Source organism: Thermobia domestica, chromosome 2, assembly GCF_964235325.1.
Source record: "Thermobia domestica chromosome 2, izTheDome1.hap1.1, whole genome shotgun sequence".
NCBI lineage: Eukaryota > Metazoa > Arthropoda > Insecta > Zygentoma > Lepismatidae > Thermobia > Thermobia domestica.
Genome location: NC_137455.1, coordinates 48,400,583 through 48,416,163, shown reverse-complemented (window position 1 = coordinate 48,416,163; position 15,581 = coordinate 48,400,583). Strand labels below are relative to the sequence as shown.

Sequence of the window (15,581 nt, the reverse complement as noted above, 5' to 3'; positions counted from 1 at the left end):
ATTTTCTTTTCTCTAACCTCTGTACATTTCCTTACTGCTGATCTAGTTGTATACCCAAGGTCAATTTCCTTAATAGTACTAAATTAACATAAATGTTTTCATTTTTCTTCATAACATCAATCTTACCCTGTCTATCGTTTCTTTTGTAACGAAGCGTGACATGAATAATTTTAATAACTGAGTGAGGATGCCATGCACAAATGAAGTCATAGAGGTGTCTGACTGATATTCGGTCAAGAAATACCACAGTCCTCAGCTAGGGATTGAAAAAAAGCTAATTTTGTAAGGAGCAACTTTTCGTTCAAACTTTCAGCTACAGTTGAGTTCTTTGTCTGTTCCTTTAATGGTTTCAATATACGTTTTCACATCCGGTTATATTTCTTGGCTTTGCTTACTACTTTAGCATTTTCTACTCACCGAATGTGGCAAAATGGAAGTGGAAATACTGACGAACCTGTTATTTCAGAATACTGAGGACGCCCTGCTGGTACCATTTCGAACAAGTTATACAAGGCTCTAACAAAAGAAATCAAATCCACCCAGGTTTTCTGTATGTCAGTCTTAAAACCACCGTGAACAATGTGAAGACGACACGAACCAAGTTCAAGAAGTCGTGAAGCATCTGTACAAGGGTGGCACAACGTTCCTCTTCAATTAGTCTTAAAAGTGCCAAGTTTATGTTTGACCCATCCATTGAAATTTGCAGAAGCTTAGATTGCTTAAGCGACTGCAATACATTCTGCAAACCATGTAGTACGTCTGTAGCTGCACTATAATCCATAAAAACAGAATTCAAATACCATGTTCTGACTCTGTTGTTGTTGTCGTCCCAGAAGTATACTCTCACATCCATTTGAGTACTTTGCGCAACAGGATTTAAACTTTCATCAAATCCAACGACATAATGTTCGCATTCTTGCAACAAGGATTTAAGTTCATGTTGAAAATATGGACACAATCCACACACGATGATATATATGACATTTTGTCCTTGTGCAATTTCATATCACTAGCAATTGCACTGTCTGGAAACATCCTAGTAAAAAAGAACAACACTATTTTCAGCATTGCGTAGAGTTGTGATTCATCACTGCGTTTATACACCACAAAATCTGCCTGTGTAACACTATCCTTCTCTTTATATTTGTCTAGGGTCGAAGTACCAGTTGGAGAGCGTGTAAGAGGATCAGTGCTGGTGCCAGGTACGTCTACATGTGATGCTGACACAGGAACAACTGAACTTTCTTTAGGTTTTGTTGCGAAATGATATATCATTGTAAAAGTCTTGTCGAGTTGCTGCAAGGTTTAGACAGTTATCCGCCAGATTTTCAAAGTATTTTTATTATTTTTCTTCTTTTTTTTTTTAAAAAAAAAAAACTCGAATCCTAAGATTATTATAGACAGATGTTATATTTTACGAATGGAAATTATGTTTAATAAAACAAACTTACCTGCCTCTACATCATAGACAGCCACTTTCAATCTAACGTATACTACAAACAAATGACTAACGAGTTGCGTTCTAAACAAAAGAATGGCGAAATGCGATTCTGTGAATGATTATATTGGAATTTTCAAATCTAAATGCGGTGACACAAAGTGTTCACCTCAAGCAAATAAGCACAATAATTGTCAAAAACGTAAATTCAAATTTTCCGACTTTTTTCGCGAATTCCCGTCAAATTCTCGATTTCCCGACCAATTTTTTAATTTAAGACGAATTCCCGAATTTCCCGACTGCTAGACACCCTGTATGTGCATCTTATTTAGGGTGACTCATATAAAACTGGTGGTTTTTCGGATTGGATTTTATCAGTTGAAGGAGACAGGTAAAGAAGAACGAGTTTGTTACTCCACGGACGAAATCTAGTCTCATCTATCTGGTTCTGTGAAATCACAAAAGTACATGTATACTCATGTCCAAAATAACTGTCGCATATCTATAACTGTCTTCTTGTAAGAATATAATTTGATAATGATTTTGCAGGGTACTTTTAATACTGATACTGTGTGTATAATCGAGAAATATATATTTGTGGTAAATTTCATAAGAAAAGAATTATAAATACGAAAATTAGATTTCGTTTTATTGTTCTTATTTACTGCTCTTTTGACATGAAATTTGCCACATACATGTCTTTGCCGATTATACACATACTAACATTACAAGAAACACCGAGCGAATTCGTCATCAAATTATATTCCTACAACAACATATTTTATAGATATGCGACAATAATTTTGGACATGCGTGTGCATATGCTTAAAAACTCTTTGCATGAAACTCTGTATACAAAAAGTGGAAGTAAAAATGAAATGAAATCTTTTGAATTTTACGTTCCACGCTTATGCCGGCTAGGCTAAAGGAGACGGTGATGATGAGTAATGAATGAAATTGTGGAATGAAGAAAGTGGGAGGAAACGGGAGAACCTAGAGGCTGGGATCGAACCCGGGACCCTAAACACCAGAGGTGAACACCCTACCACTGAGCCACCGCGGCCCAAAAGTGGATGTACCGTATGCAATCACAAAGCGATAAACGTGGGAGTTTTGTTATATGTCCATGATAAATCGTTCCATCGTCCGTTTCTCTTTGTTTATTATTTGTGTATGTGAAGAAAAGTATTCAGTTTAGCAGCTTGGTCTTCAAAATGGTATCACTACAGGTTTTGCTTTTACTCATTGCCGTCGTTCAATTATTCCATACACTTTGTGATGTCATGCATATATTTATTGTGTTTTTATTTATTTGCAGTGAAAAATGTGGTCAAAATGGTGTATATATATATATATATATATATATATATATATTGCCTCAGCATGAATTTTTAATGAAAAATAATTAGCTATCGAATTTTATCATTACTACAAAATGAGCTTTTCAGAGAGAATACAGATTGCGCATTCATCTAAAGAACACGATATTGGGAATAGTAAGGAAATTGAAAACAAAAGGATCTTGGTTGAATGTGAGTGATAAGTAGAGATGCAAAAAAGCCGGCTTTTTTGAATCGGTGGTTTTTTTCACATAAAAAGCCGGCTTTTTTGAAAAAAAAAACGAGAATTTTGGAAATTTTGGCTTTTTTCATTTTCATGATTTTTCTATCTAAATAGCTTTCTTATAGTATATTCTATACTTAGATAAGAATTCCATGACCTAAATGCCATATTTCGCTCTAAAATTCACCATCAAGATGGATGGAGCACATGTTTTACGAATTAAAGCTAACATGAAGAATGTAGTATTTGAGGGCAATTTTAGAGGCTATTTAACTTTATTTTAACTTTTGAGTTATCGATATTTTTTCTTCTCGATATCATTTCAGTTTGTCGTTTGTTTCATTTCTAAGAGCTTAGTACTCTAGCTTCTAACGCAGAAGTTAAACTTACGTTTTTCTATATATCCGTCAAAGCGTACGTTTTTCAATATAACTGTCTAACCGTACTTCCAAATTTCTGTTATACTGTAGCTGTGCAACGATTTAGCAATAATTTTCCGGATACAACCTTGAATACTAATTTATACAAATAATCAGTAGCGGATTTAGAAAGGTACTTTGGGACGGGTTTCTCTGATTGTTTCATTTTCTAAAATCTCCTAATTTTATTTGGGAGGAGCTTGAAGTTTATGAGTACAGGCATAACTAATAATGTATTTCGTTTCGTTTATATATTTAGCGATAATCTTCCGGATACAACCTTGAAGATCATTTTATACTGAGAATCAGTGGCGGATTTAGAAAAGTATTTTGGGAGGGTCTTTTTCTTACTGTTTAGTTTTTCTAAACATTCGTAATTTTTATTTGACGGCAGCTTAAAGTTTATGAGTAAAGGCATAACTAATAGATATTTCGTTTGTTTTAGACATTCCGTAATTTTGGGGAACAGGCTTCAGTCCGAAAGACCGCCCCCCTGACCCTCGCAAAACCGTCACTGCTGGTAATTAGTAATAATAACGATTTAAAAACAATAAGAAATGAAGTCAGCCAACTCACAGTACACGCACTATTTCTACTTCATAGATGGAATGAAGAAAAGTTTTGTCAGAATGGTCGAATGCTGAGTTGAATTCCGGACTTCTCGATAGAAGCGCCAAAGCTCCAGTCAATCATGTTTGTTGTGCAGTTGTATTTACCTTAACTTAAATATATTCCGTAGTCCTTTTTTTTGTGTGTGTTGGTGGAATGGGGAGAGTTCCATAATGATATGAAGGGTGTGAGCCAAGAACATGGTAACTAACAAATTTTCAATTGCTGAGTTACGCAGCATCAAATAGGCAGCAACGCATACCGCTTCGTTTAATCCCTCATGTATAGACTTATGTGAAAAATCAGCTTTCCGACTTTCAAAATGGATTGTGCAGCAGAAAATTTCTAATTTCTTAAAATAGTAAAATTATGGATTACCATGTTCTTATCTCACACCCTTCATGTTCAATCCCTCTTGTTAAAAATACAGAAAACTTGAGGACTGAATAAACCGTGATGGTGCTTATATAAAACTGTAGAATTTCAAGAATATACAAAACCAAAAGCTCTAGGTGTGCAGCCTTTAAGTGTATCATATAAATCTAAGTATTTTTCTTATGTTTTATTTTAATTTTATTTTGTTCCAAAAAGAGGGATTGGAATATTTTGAAGTAAAAATACTACATAGAATTTTGCTACTTATTTGAGTATTTTTTAAAAAGAAGTATTTACTTTTAGGGTTGGCTGGTTTACACCAGCTGTTTTTCTTCTTTTTTTAAAAAATAAACAACTGGTTTAAACCGAAAAAAAAAAAAATAAAAGGTACGAAAAATGCGAATCGTGTGAACTTCATGGTGACGTTTCCATACATCAAACCATCTGCATTAGTTTTATTTCCTTTTCACCTTTCAATCAAGGTGTCCCATGTTCAATTCTCGGTCGAACCACAACCCTTTTTTTATGCGTAAACAAAGTAGCGGTTCGAATGTCACTTTAAGCGAAAGTCTTCTCCTTGATAACCTCGGTATTACGTAAGGATGTTAAGCCTGAACATACGAAACGAAACTAAATTGTATATTTCTGCATGCCTGAATGCCTGTTGTTTTATAAAGAAGCCAAGGTTGCTTAAATATACTGATATAAATTGACAAAATTTATCGATTGCCTACGTAGCTTCCAACATTAGCTTGGATTGTACTTTCAATGATATGTACTCACTAAATTTGTAATTTAATACCTCAGTTTTAGCGTACTGATTATGATACGTCGACCTTTAAATTTTACATGCAAAGCAATAACAGGATTTTTTCCGTTATTGTTTTACATTTAGAGTAATGACGCGATTTTCCCGATGGCTAGGGCGGGAGTTTCTCAATTTAAGAAATTTACTGACCGGACTTCTTTAAGCTTATGTGACCTCTTCCAGCATAACCCCGTTGTTGCATAATAACACCAAGGCGAAACAAACTTATTTCTGTCAATATGTAATATAAATACATAAAGCAAAATATCTAAACCCAAAAAAACCTGGTTTAAACCAAAAAAGCCTAGTTTAAACTCCCCCCCAAAAACGGTTTTTTGGTATTTTCAAAAACAACCATGGCTCTTGCCAACCCTGCTTACTTTTGTATGTAGGAGGTTAAAAAAAATCTTATTATATACATTGGTTAATCCTTTGGAATTCATAATGTAAATATGTTGAGAAGTAAAACTGTTTGAAATATCTTTTCGAAATTCATGGTTTATTTTCGAGGTTTTATATTATTATCGGCATCAACCACTAATTAAATGAATTTTTGTGTTGTAGAGAAGCGAAACAAAATCTGGTTTATCAATTTAAAGCAGAATTTTCAAAAAAGCCCAAAATTTCCCAAGCAAAAAAGCGAAGCAGAAAAAACCGAGTTTTTTTCCAAAAAAGCCGGTTTTTTTCCGAGCCCTTGCATCTCTAGTGATAAGTATTGTACATCTCGTTTGATCAACGCAAGCGGAAGATCTTCGGGCTCGTGTGAACCAGTCACATGAGAAATCATTACGTCGTTCGTGTCACGAAAAGGGATATTCCTACTCCTTGTGGGGCCTTGCAAGTTTACTGCTGCTGAATTGATGGAGCAGATAAAAGTGAAATGACTTTGTTACTGAATGTTGCTTTTGAATTCAGTATAAGGTTATCGATATATTGAACATCAAGTGGTTCACAGAAAGTCTGGCTAAATCTATCTGAATATGTACATTCACAAATTCGGCATGTCAAATAGTTGGAATTTTTTTCTAACACGTTGAATACAAACCAATACAAGTGGATTTTTAAAAACATTTTGCTGTGCAACTGGACAACGCACTGAGCTGACTCAAATGAGTCTCTCGTCTTAATCAGCAATTCTTGGACGAAGAGAGCTTTTCCGTCAAATTTGAGGCTATCCCGAGCACCAGACTTATTTCTTGTGATGGTATTGAAGATCATGTATAATGGAATCGGTCACGATCACTTTGTCTATTTATCATAGAGGAAGGAATAGGTCACTTTCAACATCTGATGCGATAGTAAATGCCAAAGATGCTTTATATTAAGGACGTAACTAATCTTTGAAACTTCTATCAAACAAAAATTACTCTTATTTCAAATTTCCTGTTTTATATTAATCGCACTGGTTTTTACAACACAATAATCACTGATAACATAAAACGGAAGTCAGATATAAGATGAACTACTGTGCATCAATAAGAAAACTGGAAAATTAATACCTTTTAATTCTATCACTACACTTCTAATTACTTGCTAATTCGTACTGCTACGCAAATGAATTTACCAGTAACGTTTGAGTTAGTCCTCTATAATGATTTTACGTGCTTCAGTCCTAGACAAAAATTTACTCAAAGATCAATACAGCAGGTTTACCTAGAATGGTTTACTAAATTATTCCCATTGTCTTACAGAGTTAATAAAGAAAATCCTGAAAGCTAAGACGAAAGGAAAGACTTGTTCTATGGAATCCATACGAGGATTTATCAAGAAGTTCCGAGACTGTATTTATAGATTAGAATGCACGCTGATTTACGTTTGAACAGTATCTACTTCAAAACAGTTCCACTGCGCATCGATACATCAATTTTTGTGTTGTTGTCACTGACAGGATTCTGTTCTCGAAGTATACCATCGAGCTTCTATAATACTTGTTGGACATCCTCCACATTGTCAAAGTGGCGACTCTTTAACCAGTTTCATTTTTGAGTATAATAATGCTGTTGTGAACGAGAAATTAACGTGTAACAAGCGCTTGGTGAGAGGGTGAATACTGTCACGAAACAGCAAATTGTCCAGATGCTTTAGCTAAGTGTCCTCCTCAAGATGATAAAGAATACTGCAGTGAAGAACTCACTGTTTGGTTTCCGGAGGGCTAATTCTTGGTGGGCAATTAAAACTTCCGAATTTAATATCACCTCCGAACACGAACTCGATCCCTAATTTTTGACTTTCTGATCAAAACTGATGATAATTAAGTTGTTCTTGAGATTTTTTGTCTTCGAGACGGACGAACAGGGCAAATATTTGAAGGAGTTTTGGTAAACCCAACTCCTTAAAAAACTGAGCATGTTCTGAGATGCTGCTGCTCTCCCTTGCCTTCGAACTTTGAAATCCTAGAATTTTCCCATTACCAAGATCGTCCATTTATTTCTGGATCATATTCGTAGACCCAACTCTTGTTCTTAGTGATGTCCTTCAACATTAGAGATAAAGAATCTTCGACATAAAGCATGCATCCCAGGCACCAATTTTGCAGCAAGGTGGTGAATGTTCAAATCAGAGAGAAAAATTGTGTGCAATTTTCTCTATGGCACTCATGGTTGCAGTTAAAAGACTTAATGATTCTCCAACGACTCACTTGAATAAACTGTGAACTGTTTAGGTATTTAACTCCTGGAAGGCTGCTCGAATCATTTACACACATTTATGGCCTTATTTCTATATGCACATCGCACCATTTCACAAATTCCCGTTCCAAATAGAATTTGATGCTTGCCCTCCGCTCCAGTTTTACGTTCGTGCTTAAATTGCAAATGTAACGGCGCATGTGATCATAAGCACTCGTGCTATGCAATTCTCAACGTTAACATAGTGACACGCGGCATACAGTACAAACATTTACGTGTCTTATCTATTGACAGTCTATGAAACAAGCCTCGGAACTTTTTGATGTATCTATGCAGAAAAGGGGCATTAACAAACTAAAATAAAATAAAACAGAACATATGTATTATAGTAGTTGCCTAGATTAAGCACTTCTATTTTGTTTGTTTCTGAAACTTGTTCTTTGTTTCTTTTTTCTTTCTTGGTTCTAGATAAATGAATAAAAGAAAGTGCTATTATTAACAAAAGTGGCGTCTTCAAGGTAAAACGGCTAAGCAATTTTGAAAAAGCAGCAGTAAAGATATCAGGTTATTATGAGTGAATGAAAAGGACAACTGATCGGGTAAAATAGGAGAAAGCTGGCAGTATCTTTGTGGTCTTACAATAAAAGAGATTAATTAGTGGGAACATTGGTCCTGACCCAAACCCACCCCTGGTATCATAATCAAAAAGGAATGCAAAGCTGAAAAAATTAGCCACAAAGGTTCGTTTTTTAGGACTAAAGTCATCCTCATGGAACATGTACCGCAGGATCAACCTACCACTAGTGACTAATACTGTGGTCCCCTTATTCGGTTACGTAAAAAAATGAATGTAAAAGAGCGAGGAACGCTATAAAAAAATTGAAAAGATTGCTACCACTGACGGACAACGTAACTCTGCCCACTCATTTCGAAAGCATTTTGAAATAGGATTCGAAATCATACAATATACTTCACATTTCCTACCCATGGAGTCAAATTACACTTTCCTCTTTCCAGAAATGAAACGTTCACCCAAAGCACGCCACTCTGATACCTGAGGTGATGTCATTTCTTAAGTGCAACAATGGTTTCAGCCTCAAACTGTAATGTTCAGTATAAACAGCTTATGTAAGACGAAAAACCGTAACAGAAATGTAGAAAAAGTATGGTAAGTACGTTAAAAGAAAAATAATTTCGCAGTGGTGTCACAGCTATTCAAAGTACTTTTCTTGCTGTTCATTGCATGCACTTTTCCATAATCCCTAGTTTATTCACATACTAAGTTTTATTTTAATAAATACTACACCCACCAATTTTAGCTACATTGAAGACTTATAACGTCCCACGACTATGTCTAAAGGGCAAAAAAGACATGACAAGCAATGGTAGAAGTAAAGAGACACGAGAACTCCCTAGAAAACAATGAAGATTTAAACGGTACGAGGACTGTAGGAAAAGTATCCGACGATGATCCCGGAAAATCAATACTCACCTAACGTTTTCTTCGTCCTAATCCCCTTCAAACTATTTCCCATCTCCTTCCATGCACCAAGTCTGGTAGCCTTTCTAATGCTGGAGACAAGTCTGGAACCTCTCATGGGTAAATGCTACGAGAGCAGCCGTTCGTTGAATTAGATCTCTTCTCGGATGAGAAAGTGAGTTTCTTTCTAGTATCTTTTGATTTTTCGCAAGAAGTAAAACTCTCATAAGGCTATAGTCGGAGAGTGGGGAGCTTGTGCAGTCTTCGGGACTTCGAAGTCCACAGATCTGGTTATTTCGGACAAAGAGAGCCAAGCAGACGATGGGGAATGTCTGAAGAGAAATCCCTTTGTACTCATGTTACTTATTGTCTCGACAGTCGAAGAACACGATGAACATTGGTTTGATTTTGCTACGCACCTGGCGATCTTCTCTGGGTCTTCGCGACTTTTGTGAGGCCGTGGCGAAGTCGGATGTATCTACGAAGTCGATTGTGACATCACTTTGGCGTCCTATCCATTCTTTACCATTTTAGCCGCACCGAGACCACAGAAGAGCACCCAACATAACCACTCCTCTACAACAAAAGATGCAAATAAAAGTAACGCCATCCGCTGGCGCTGAAGACTTCATGAATCCTCTGCCATGATGCAAAATTTGGCCAACCTAAGCCACGTAGTTTTCCCAAGAACAAAGAAGGTCGGATACTTTTTCGACAGGCCTCGTACAATAAATAATGTTCTGAAATGGGGCATTAAACTCGAAACAAGCAAACTTAATAAAAAGTGCACCTCTGATTTTTACAATTCTAGTAATGGATAAGAATGCAGAGCTTTCCTAACGAAAGTGTATGACTAGGATTTCTGTAATGTTAAATGCATCTACGAGCTTACAACGAAAATATTTTGAAGTGTACGAATTCTTTTCTCTGTTTAACCTCATTAGCTATATAATAAACCTTAAAATACAAGGTGACCTACATAAAAGTAATCCGGTGGTAATACCAGATACCGGCCGAAAAGAGTAGGAAAATGTAAATACTGGCTTATTTGCATGTTACAAGATATGCTAAAAGTGGGTCCCGTTAACGTCAAGACATTCCTGCGCACGTCGCAGTATACTGGCTAACATTTCCTGTTGCTCTTCACGGATGATACTGCGATGATGCGAATAATTTTTGGCTGCAGTTAAGCTAGAGTATGGGGATTATTTGCATTCACTTTCTGCTTTAAGGGTTCTCAAAGATAAAAATCATTGGACAAATCTAAGGAAAGAGGGGCCGCAACCAACCTGCTTAATGTAAGTTCTCTAAAAATTCATTAACCATCCTTAGGATTCGTTCAAAGTGTGGCATTAGACTCCATCTTGTTTCAAGTACAAGTATAGTCTGCATATTCACATAACTCGATAAATGGAACCATGCTTCGTCGGGCATAAAGTACAACAGAGGTCTGCAGCACCCGTCTGTAATCACTATCAGTAACCAATTACAGTACGCAAATTGTTTATCTGTCTCCGAGTTTTTGATTTCCTGAACACAAATTACTCGGTATGGTTTCAACTTCAAACTTCAGCACACAGACATGTTGTTCGTGACACATCGACCTACTGGGATAGTTAGTTTCCTGGTAAACTTTTGCGGGTTTCGTGTTACCCGCTGATGAATATCACGAACGACCTCCGGTATTTGGACATTTGGTTTTCGCCTACTCATATTCGGACCAAGTTTGATACCATGCTTGCACTAGGTTGTGAACACAGTGTTTCGCAGCTGATGTTGTTCCTGGGTACGTAACAGTGAAGGCCTCTTATTGTTTTTTAATTGACTCCGTCTGTACATATTATTCCACTATCACAATTCGCTGCTCCACGGAAAACACGATCTTTTCAACGAAACTTGTTTACCAGAACTGAACAGGCAACAAATTCCGGTTGAACAACTGCACTTCGGGCGACATGCTGCCGCAAAACATCATGGCGCCAGGCACCAAACTACTGAAGATGCTAGACGACAGCACGTTGGGTGACACACCTGCGACCGCCAGAATTATTCAAGAGAATTACAATTATTTATTCATTTCTTTATTACCCGCCGGGATACTTTTACGTGGGCCATCCTGTATTACAACATATAGTAAAATATGTATTAAAGCATCATGCTGTCATATAACCTTTATGACCCATAGAAAGCTGTCAGTATGGCCAGAGATGGAAAAGGGAAGCAGGAATTTCGTGACAATGAAGAGAGTATCTGAAAAGTACACCTTTAAAAATTTCAAAATCGAGCGTTTAAAAATAAATAAATAAATAAGGGCTCCACTAGTTCCTGTATAGAAGTTCCTGTCAAGTTTTCACCAAAAGAATTCATTTTTATTATTATTATACTACTTGTTAAGATATAAAATTAATTTGATTACGTACCTGCTTTCGAGATAGACGTGTTGTCTGACTTCCTTGAATAATGATATCATGATCTTCAATATCCATCCTCTGTTGAAACTGTTGCCTCCTCCGCCTATCTTCTGTAGTTTCTTCGCGATTCACTGGCTGTCCTGACCTTTCCTCGTTCTCAATAAATTCATGTAGCTTTTTCTATGAATATTGAATTAAATGTAAAATTGATCCAGTCATTGCTTAATATTAAGCTTTAATAATTATTGTCTTAAGCTAAAGAGAATAATTTGAGAATATATTAACACTTTTACACAACTCACAACCAATATCATATACATTCATACGAAAGAACGGTTTTCTATTAAAATTATTTGGACTTACTGTGACGTTTCTGCAACGATGAAGTAAAAATCTGTTTTTCACCAGTGCCTTACTAAATAATAAATAATAAATAAATAAATAAATAAATGGAGGGATCAAAACCGTGCTCTTGATCCGGAACATACAGAAAGTGAAGAAATAATTTTTACTTCATTTGAACATAGTAAGTGCCAAGCAAAAATTGCTTTCTAGTAATATTTGGTGCATAGTAGCTGAAAAGACTAGTGTTTAAGCATCCTTCAAATGTTGAGAAATGCATACAGTTTCGATAATTTATTATTATTTCATTCAGCGCTGTATGAAAAAAACTTACGCTGTAACTGATTACATTATAAAATTGTTTCTAACATAATTATGCAGAAAATAAATACTTATGTATAAGAAAAAATGAGTTCTTGACACACTACATACAGTAGAAAAGTATGCTTACTGGATTCGTTAAACCACAGTCAATGACTACATGATAATACTAGTAACTTCAACATATAATAATTACAAAAGCTGAAAACGCTTTAAGGTGACTCTTTCCAACTATGTGTCAAATAAAATGTTAAAGTTTCCATATCGCTTATACACAAACGTATACAATTATGTGACAAAATTAATATAACTACTTTTTAGTGTGTATTATTTTGTTCCTTTTCCAGATCAGTTCCGACTTCATTAAGCTTCGAAATCTTCATCAGGATGTTCTGCTCGATAGTTTGTGTGTTGGATATATAGATGCACCTGGATATGACAACATAAGAATTCTTCAGGTATTTCTATAAAGGTAACCAAGAAAGTTTTGTCACTTTTTTCACCTACCATCTTCGAACATCGATATGTCACCTAAGATGTACCTGGAAGATCAAAAATAGTCTCCATCAGCAAAGACGACCTTCTGCCAACGTTCTGGATGGCCATGGATTCCATCGCGACAGAACTTCGTGGCCCATGAAGTGAAGAAGGTATCAAGTGCATTTTGCACTGGCGTCTTCTAAGGTGAATGTCCAAAGAATGGAACAGGTGATAATCGGACGGTGCAATGTCCGGGGAGTACGTCGGATGCAAGTGTTTTTTATTCAAGGCGTAGAATGGTGTCCCGGGTCATCCTAGTCACGTGGGACTTAGCGTTGACCTGTAACAGGAGGACTCCTTTGCGATTCAACTGGCTCAAGAGGTTTGAGTTTTTTCCTTGAACACGGCTCAACTGCTGACAGTACACAGTTACTTTGATGCTCTGACCAGCTGATAGCAGTTCCCGAAGCATGATGCCGCGAGTATTCCACCAAACACATACGAGAACCTTATGGTGCAATGCTGGTTTCGGCTGTTTTGGAACCGGTTCATGGGAAACTAACCAATGACGACGGCTCTGTGGAGTTTCGCACAGGATCCATTTCTCATCACATGTCAACGCCCTGTCCAGAAATGGCTCCTTCGTCAGACGAGACAGCAAAGAAACACAGCTATCTGCTCACGTTGCAAACTGGCCCGGAGTCAATAATGTGGAACCCATCGAGCTTCCCACGTTGATGGAGGTACTGCCGAATGGTTTCTCCACTCACACTAAATTGTAGTTCCAGTTCCTCACATGTCTGGCCACTGTCCGCATCAATTGCTGTCTAAAGATCTTTATTTTGGACGTGTGTTAGTCTTCCGGCATGTGGTGTGTCTTCGAGTATTTCGTCACCATCGTTAAATCACCGCTGCAATGTCCGCGTAGTCGACACCCTCACCAAAGGCCTGACATATCTTCCACATCGGTGCAGCGGCGTTTGATCCCAGTCTGAACTCGTACAGCATACATGCTTTTATGACGCACTGGGGAGGTCCAATTTTCATTCTGTTCTTACGCAATTCATAGTGTAACTGAACTGCCACAACCAGGTAGTATGTTAGATATACCAATACCAACAACTGACCTTCGCCTAATCTCCATTTGCATTCAACTCATGGTATGAGGGCCAATTGAACGCAGACATCCACAAAACGTGACAGAACTTTCTTGGTTACCTTTACATACTTTCAACATAAAACCCGAAGTCAAGAAGAGTATCTAGAGGAATAATTAACTCTTCTGACCACAGTATATACACTTACTTATTAAAACTAAAATACAGTGTAATGATTTCGACAACCTGACGTTATCTTCATCAGACACTAACTGAAAGAGATATCTTCATAGCATAGAAATATATACTAAAAGTGAAAATACTAAGATTCATTGTTTGTATGGAAAGCCACTTGGGTCTTTCTTCCTCGGGCCTCATCTGTCGGCCACCTGCCCTGACTTAATTACCCTTCCATCTGTGTTTATCTTTTCCAAACATCTGTAATCCACCTGTTGTTTATAATTGACCAATTGCCTTAAAAACTTTCTCTTAGTCCTCCCTTGATGCCTATTAGATATAATTTAAAAGTAACAAAACTATACTAAATACAACTTATTACAAATATAACAATATAAAAAATACACATAGAAATAAAAATGTTACAATATATAAAACTATCAATATATAAATATAACAATATTAAATATACGGATATAAATTACACTAAATCTGTCTAGTCTTGTAATTTTCTTTCAATTCGTTCCAATAATTTATCCCATAGCCCATGTATTAACAGTCCACTTGTTCAGTTCAATGTAGCTTTTTTCCTTTCTTTATTTGTGCTTCCTTCCATTTCCTTATAATTGGTCTATTCTCCGCCCCTCTGTACAACTTCCCAATCTGTATCATGCCCCGTTTAATATGTTTGTATATGGCATTATTTTCTCTCTTAAGTCTCACATCATCCCTATGTTTTTTTATTCTCTCCTTAACGTTCTTCCCTGTTTCCCCAATGTATATATCAAATCACAATCCTTACATTACACCTTCACCTTCCTCACTAAATTACAGACTGTTACGTGGTATCTCCAACATAAATTTGTTGGCTAACTTTTTTCAAAAAAACCTTCCCATGTTAATGTTTCTAGTACAAAAATGGTTATCCACTCTTGTAAGAAAAACATCATAAATAAATAAATACATTATACAGCAATAATATACGTATGCATTTGCTCAAACCTACGTAACGTGTGTTCAGGCAAAAGTTTCTAAAAATAATATACTAAATTATAATGCATGAAAGAAAAATGAATGTGACTTACAATACAATCTGATGTGTCAAAATAGATGAAACATAAGTTAACTTTGTGACAAGATAGTTTTCCTCTATCATCCAGGCCCAGAATAATTTTATGCCGCAAAAGATGTTTGTTTACCTGGGCCATACATCGTTCCAAATTATGATTCAACTGCAAAAAGAAAATGAAACACACATGATAATTAGATATTGGCGAAAAGCATCAATAAAACAAACACGATTTATTTCTTCAAAAATGATCCATTGAGATTATTAGGTGTATTCAATTACCTATTTGAAAAAGTCATTTTAATAAATTCTTCTCCCTCATTAAGAGTACTTATCATAAAAGCACCCAAAATTATCTGATTGTG

The 15,581-nt window shown here is 36.2% G+C and overlaps 1 protein-coding gene across 5 annotated transcripts in view; it reads right to left on the bottom strand.

The window, feature by feature from the left end:
• Window positions 1–15,581, bottom strand: part of LOC145671767 (uncharacterized) — a 64,233-nt gene that overhangs the window by 20,340 nt on the left and 28,312 nt on the right. For all 5 annotated transcript variants that reach the window (XM_081740978.1, XM_081740990.1, XM_081740983.1 and 2 more), the window contains exons 5-6: window positions 15,233–15,379; window positions 11,740–11,910 (exon numbers count right to left, since the gene is read on the bottom strand). In XM_081740978.1, the coding sequence (XP_081597104.1) occupies window positions 11,740–11,910; window positions 15,233–15,379 (318 nt within the window). The remainder of the gene's footprint in view (window positions 1–11,739; window positions 11,911–15,232; window positions 15,380–15,581) is intronic.